Source organism: Adiantum capillus-veneris, chromosome 7 (genome assembly GCF_014529385.1).
Source record: "Adiantum capillus-veneris isolate H3 chromosome 7, ASM1452938v2, whole genome shotgun sequence".
Taxonomy (NCBI): domain Eukaryota; kingdom Viridiplantae; phylum Streptophyta; class Polypodiopsida; order Polypodiales; family Pteridaceae; genus Adiantum; species Adiantum capillus-veneris.
The window spans coordinates 114,976,781-114,983,268 of NC_140937.1; the positions used below are offsets into that span (position 1 = coordinate 114,976,781).

General features: G+C 43.8%; 1 protein-coding gene across 1 annotated transcript; it reads left to right on the forward strand.

Annotated features, from left to right (window-relative positions):
- The first annotated feature begins 3,837 nt into the window (after positions 1–3,837).
- Positions 3,838–6,218, forward strand: LOC147454471 (uncharacterized). Its single transcript, XM_086517346.1, has one exon. The coding sequence runs from the start codon at positions 4,458–4,460 to the stop codon at positions 5,214–5,216; it is 759 nt and encodes a 252-aa protein (XP_086373472.1). The 5' UTR covers positions 3,838–4,457; the 3' UTR covers positions 5,217–6,218.
- The last annotated feature ends 270 nt before the right edge of the window (positions 6,219–6,488 follow it).

A 6,488-nucleotide genomic window follows, 5' to 3' on the forward strand; every position in this document is an offset into this window, starting at 1 on the left:
AGATGCAAGGATGACTTCACACTTGAAAAATGGAAAGGGGAAACTACGTAACATGGATATGAATCTATCCCGAGTGGTCGATAACTTTTGCATTCTCAATGCAAAGATTATGACCAAGTGGGTGGACTTGTGGACAGTGGCAAAGGCAAGGAGTTTGCAAGAGAGGGAAGCATGGAAACAAGCACATGGAGGAAGAAGGGAACCCCCAGTGCCTAGACACCTTGCATGTTTCCCAGATCTCATTAGTGCAGAGTGGATTCATGAGAGAATGACCGAGGCAAAAGCTCGCGAAGAAGACATCACCAACAAAGAATGGGAGTATGCACGAGGTTGCGTACCAAAGGTAGAGTACTCATATACCTAAATCATATTGTCTCCCTATTTCTTGAAATTATCTTTAATATGTATTTGATAAATTAAGATATTTTCCTATTTTGTAGTGCCTTTTCTTTAACTCTATGTGGTCAAAGGGTCGTCACTTTGATACGCATCACATTGACGAGCGTAGAACCACCATGGATTGTGCCATCATGGGCAACTTTGACACATATGGTGATGAAGCCAAGTACTGCGGAACTATTGAAAGGATATTAAAGGTTAATTTTAGAACCTTTCATACCTTCTTCGAGTGCAAGTGGTTTGCAAATGTGTCTAGACGACATGAGAATGGCCTCTACATGGTGGACTCTAGTCTGTATCACACAGGGAGGTATGACAATTTAGTTTTATCGTGCAATTGTGAGCAGGTAAGTGACATGTACCTTTTTTATTCTTATTTACTTGTAGCGTTAGTTATACCAATGTTACTCACTTTGAGCTTCTATTTTATAAGTCATCTATATCCCAGCAATCCACCAATTTCGGTTCGTAATTCCTGTAATGCCTCGGGGGAGAACCATTTTTTCCACTAATGAAGTGGAGACTAACTTCGACCCTCTTCCACCTACGACTTTGGATGAGATCCACAAACGAGAGTCCCGTTTCTCTCTTTATTGATTTAGGAGCCATGGACTTAGAATTGAATGATGCTTCATGTAGAGATTTTTTGGAGGATGATTCATAAACATTTTGCAGTTATGAGGTTTTTTGGTCGTATAATCCATTCAACTCTCTCCCCCTCCTCTTCCTCTCTTTAAATTTGAGAATATGTTCAATTATGTTAATCAATTGAAAATGATTATTTTAGTTGCAACCAAGTGTAATCTTATATCTCTCTCTCTCTCTCTCTCTCTCTCTCTCTTCTTTTTTATATTTAAAAATTATATACAATATTCTTTAATTTTTATTGAGGGGGGGGGGGGGGGGGGGGGGGGGGGGAGAGGGGTTAAGCTGGAATTTGAAAGTTTGGGCGCTAAATTTTGACAGCGGATATAACGACAGTAATGTGCGCGGTAATAACAACGGTAATAACAACGAACAAAGTTACAGTAATACTTTAAACACAAAAAACCCCGCCTCCCCGCCCTCCTCTCTCTTGTTTCTCTGATTGAATTTGCACCTTCTCTCTACCAAACGCGGTAAACACTTGGAGATTTTCATAGTGTATATACATGTACAGTTTCATGCTTATGTTTATGGTTTTGCATTCTGTTTGCGATTATGATTGTGGTATGCCAATTAGGTTATGGTTATGATTTTGCAATTATGGTATATCACATAATTTATGGTTATGGTATGGCACAGAGGTTATGGTCATGGTTTGGCAATCAAGTTATGGTTATGGTTTTGCAGTGATGATATGGCAATCAATGATATGGTTAGGGTTTAACAACAATCAAGTTGACAATCAGATTATGATTATGATTATGGTTTTGCAATGATGGTATGGTTGTTATGGTTATGGTATGACAGGCAAGTTATGGTTATGGTTATGGTAAGGCAAGTGGGTTACGTTTATGGTTTTGCATTTTGAATCATGTTTTAATTATGGCTATAAAACCTTCATGCCGTTGTGCTTATGGTTTGGGAGTCGACGTTATGGTTATGCTTTTGAGAACTTGTCATGATTAAGTTTTTGATTTTGTGGTTTTGTTCTTCTTACAATTTTGCTAATCTATATATACTCGCTCTTTAGCGTCAAGCTGTAGGTGAGGTGCGGTTGCTTGTGCACTCTTCCTTTGGACACAGAGGGTTGTTTTCTGTTATTGCAGTACATGCAAGATCCGTTCCCAACCCTCTCTGTCCAAAAAAACTTTTGTAGGTTTGACCGTCGGTACAGACTTCGGTACAGTCACTGATATAGGCCTCGACATAGCCGTCAATATAATAAAATATGATATAGATGTATATACATGCGGTTTTTTCGGTGCATATACCAATCGCTCGATATCGGCGCCTATACCGATGCTTATTCTAGTGCATTTTAGTTTTAAAAGTAGCTTTGAGTCGTTGGTATCCGCATTGAATTTCACGCGGCGTGTTGTAGTATATATAGTTTTTGTGTTTTGCAGGGCTCTCCGCACTCTCACTGTAGCAATGGTATTAGAGTGTTGGATGCGCTGCTTGTTTGGTATGTAGGCATAGATACAAAGAACTTCACAATCAATCTACCAAAGCTAAGTGTGTTTTATCATTATACTGGCATTTTTTGTTTCCTATTACTTTGATCCTAGTTCTTCTTCACCGGGAGGTAAGGTGTTATGCTTGAGAAATTTATAGCTAGCTATGGCGAAATAAACTATATAGCAAAGGAAATTAATCAATTATGATGGGGAAAAACTAGTTATATTTGAGTGGGCACATCAAAGAGCATTCAATTGCATTTGTGGTTATATAAAAGCAATACATGTATAATAGAGAAGAAGGAATAGGATTAAAAGTCCATGTAGGATACCTGTGAGTATGTGAGTATATGCAGACAGTAGTTAAGAAAGAAAAAAATGGTACACCAAAACACAAAGGATTTCCTTTAACTCCATGAATATAGTCTTGATAGTCGTTGAAGATTGTCCGGATGAGTTTTGCTTCGGACATTCATGATCTCGACGAATTTTTGAGTGACCTTTGAGGTCCTTCCCATTCTGCAGTGCCGAAGGGAGAATCACGGATGGGCCAAATCCGTTGCTATAAGTACAAAAATAAGTCTCAAATTGTCATGAGAATTATCACCAAATAACCTCTTTTTAAAAATAAAATAAAAATATACTTCATCTAGACTCAAGCCCCGATTCCCTATATATGCGATGGCAAAAATGGTAGCAGAGACTAAGTTCGACGGCCAACCCCCTACCCCTTAGCGTTGGCAATAATAACGATAACGCATGTAGCAACGGACATGCCAAATTCGTTAAAATATAAGGGATTTGAGTATGTCATATTGTAAATTTGAGAATTGACGGTCCACGATTGGCACACCTCACATTTTCCTCCTCCACCATTGATCCCATTTGAGCATGCCCGTGTGATATAGTGATTAGGAGTGCAGCCCATGCAGATTGCCCCTTGCTTTGCACTTCACCAACACGCCGCCCGTTGCCCGTAGTTGCAACTTGCGGCTCTCACTAGTTGGCTGACATCTTAAATGGAAGAATCTTTATTCTCCTGAGATCCGTGTTATTTTCAGAGCAGGGCCCTTCGTCACCAGTCACCAACGTCTGGGAGCTCTGCGCCACTGCATGCACTTGTACTTTCCCAACCACAAACTACACACACAAGCACGACCAACTACCAACTCTCTCGACTCGCGCACAACTCAGTCTGTCTTTGATAATCCACCAACGCCCACATTTTTTATATGCGTCGCATGCAACCCCCCCACATGCAGCGGCTTGATGCTTTTTCACAGTCATTCAACTCTCTCTGGTCGATCAGCTGGCGGCTTCCCTCATCCGGTTACTACAAGCGAAGGGTTCAGAGACTTTTGTAGCCAATAATGGCAGTGCCGAGCCATGCAGCCTTGCCTTTGTTGACCCCAAGCAATCTATGGCGGCCAATTTCCATGTACAAGCATGCACAACAGTTTCCATTTGCAACTGTCAATCGACACCCCAACCACTCGCTCGTCAACCAACTCACACTATCCCTGTCTGGTCAGTTTTTGGGCCACACAGTACTCTCTCTTGCTTGTGGTTCAGCCAGTGTTTCTCTCTCTCCCCAACTTGTTAGGTACACACACACCCAACCTACCCCAAGCATGGACAAAAACCAATCCATGCCCCTCCGTTTCCCTCCCTAATTTCTCCTGCGGCCTGCATAGCTCTCGCTCCTCTTGCTTCCTACTTCTCATCTATCAGCTATGTATCTTAACATGGTGAGTGTGACTGTCTGCAGAATCGAGATACATTTGAAGAGATTGATAATAGAAGGTCTGTTTTCATCGTAAAACTGATTTCAGAATGTTGGTGAGGTTATCCCTACATAAGGCCCCTCTACATCTGTGCGATAGTCTGTTGCAGCATTAATTGAAACTCCAATATAGCATCTTGCTGTGGTTGGCGGCAGGGTAGAAGATCTACGACATGGAGAGGGAGGACCGGCTGAATATACTGGCCGGCCTTGTGCAACGTGACACCACTGAAAGCAGCTGGCTTGCAAGCGTGTGGCTGCATGGGGTGGCGAGATTTCTACGAGGGGGCAGCTCAACTTCTGACGTGCAGCTGCCCACAGCAGCTCCAATCGATCACGTCTCTCCCTCTGCTTATATTACGTGCAGCCAACAGCAGCTCCACTCGACCACGCCGCCGCCTGCACCTTATAACATAAACCAACGGCTTCCGGAGCATCTATTGGAGAGGATCCTGAAGGAGATGATTGGCGGTCCGAGGGAAGCCCGCGGGGCAGCGGGGACGTGCCGCCATTGGAGGGCTATCGTGGCCTCGCGGGACGATGTCCAGCTCCGCCGTGTTGCATTGGCATGGAAGCCTAGCGACGTATGGGGAATACCAAGGACAACATCACGCGCAGTGCGCGTTTTCATTGACGGGCTGTTCCATGTCGAGTTTGCGCTTCTGCACGACGGCCAGCTGTGGCTCCCAGTTGTACCGGCCGACTACGACCGAACACCCCACCACAAAACACTTAATATCGATTTGGAAATGTGGGATTACAAAATCGTGACCTTTGACCGGGTTTGGTGCCCGAAGACCACATGCATCCGCTCCCTTTGTCATGATGCTGCCGTCGACGTCGACGCCAACAACAGTCATGGCCAAGTCTTCCTGGTCCATGCCTCGCGCCTCGCCTTCTATACCCTCTTAATCAGATGGCCTCTGCGCTAGGTCCTCTCCATATGCAACATAACTGCGTCGATTTTGGCCGTCCCTCTAATTGAGTGCGGAGGACAACCCTTCTTCTCCCCTGGCACCTCTACATACTACCTTTTCCCTTGGCACCTCCCTTATGGCCCTGCTCACCGTTCTTTTGCAAAGGAGCTACTTGACCTTCATGAGCCGTATCGTGCAACGCTTTGCTATACTATTCTCATTTCCGTTCTTTACATTCATCACATTTTGCTCCATGTGGCAACTCGTATGTGCGCATCATTGGATAGATGTATTGATGGTGCTATTTCTTGGAGTTTTTGCATGCCTCCCGGATTATGGCCCGACATCCATCGAAGTGTGGTGCCCTGTACACCCCGACCATGTTGACGATTATCGTTTCTACTCGGAAGTCATCGGTGTCATGCCCGCTCCTATGCTCAAGCAATTTGTGGCCAATGTTGGCCATCTTGGCTCCAAAACCTTCATCTTGTCCACCAAAATCGATCATATAATATATCTCCTTAATTCCTCAGACCCTTTTCGCATGGTTTGTCTCTTCAACCTTGGCACGAGAACATGGGATACTATCTTCCCATCGCCCCCAAGATGTCTGATCCGTGACAACATGGGATACTATCTCCCCATTACCTCCATGGCTTCCAAGATTTCCCTCATTGCCTCCCAGATGTCGCTATGAGATTGGTACGGCTATTCATTCTGAGACGTCTATGGGAACCGTGTGTCTCCGGTGGCCATGGCCAACATTTCCCCCATGGTGAAACATGTAAGGGAACCATGTGTCCAATGTGCACTCCATGGTGATGGAATGGCGTGTGGCATGTAGCATTAAAGAGCGGTGTCATCTACATTTTCTGTAGGAATTTAATCGTGTCAAGGGTGGTGTAATTGTAATGGTTAAGATTTACAGTTTCCTACCTTGCAAGTTGCTTCATTGAAGAGAGGTGTCAATGTATATTTTATGTGTGAATGTAGCCAAGTCAAGGATGGTGCAATTGTTTAGTTCAAAATTTTGAGGCTAAATTACTTCATTGAAGAGGATTGTCATGTACATTTTCTATGTCAAGGCTGGTGTAATTGTTGAGGTTATCCCACCCAACCAAACTTTGAGAATGTATGCAAAGGGTAGTTCATTTGCAAGGAATGCCCGAGAGAATTCTCTTGAAACCAAGAATTAGGCTTGGTCAATTATTGTGTATTGTGAGAAATTTTGGGATCACACCTTTGTGGTGATCGTGGCCTTGAGATGGGCATTTTTTATTCCTCCTT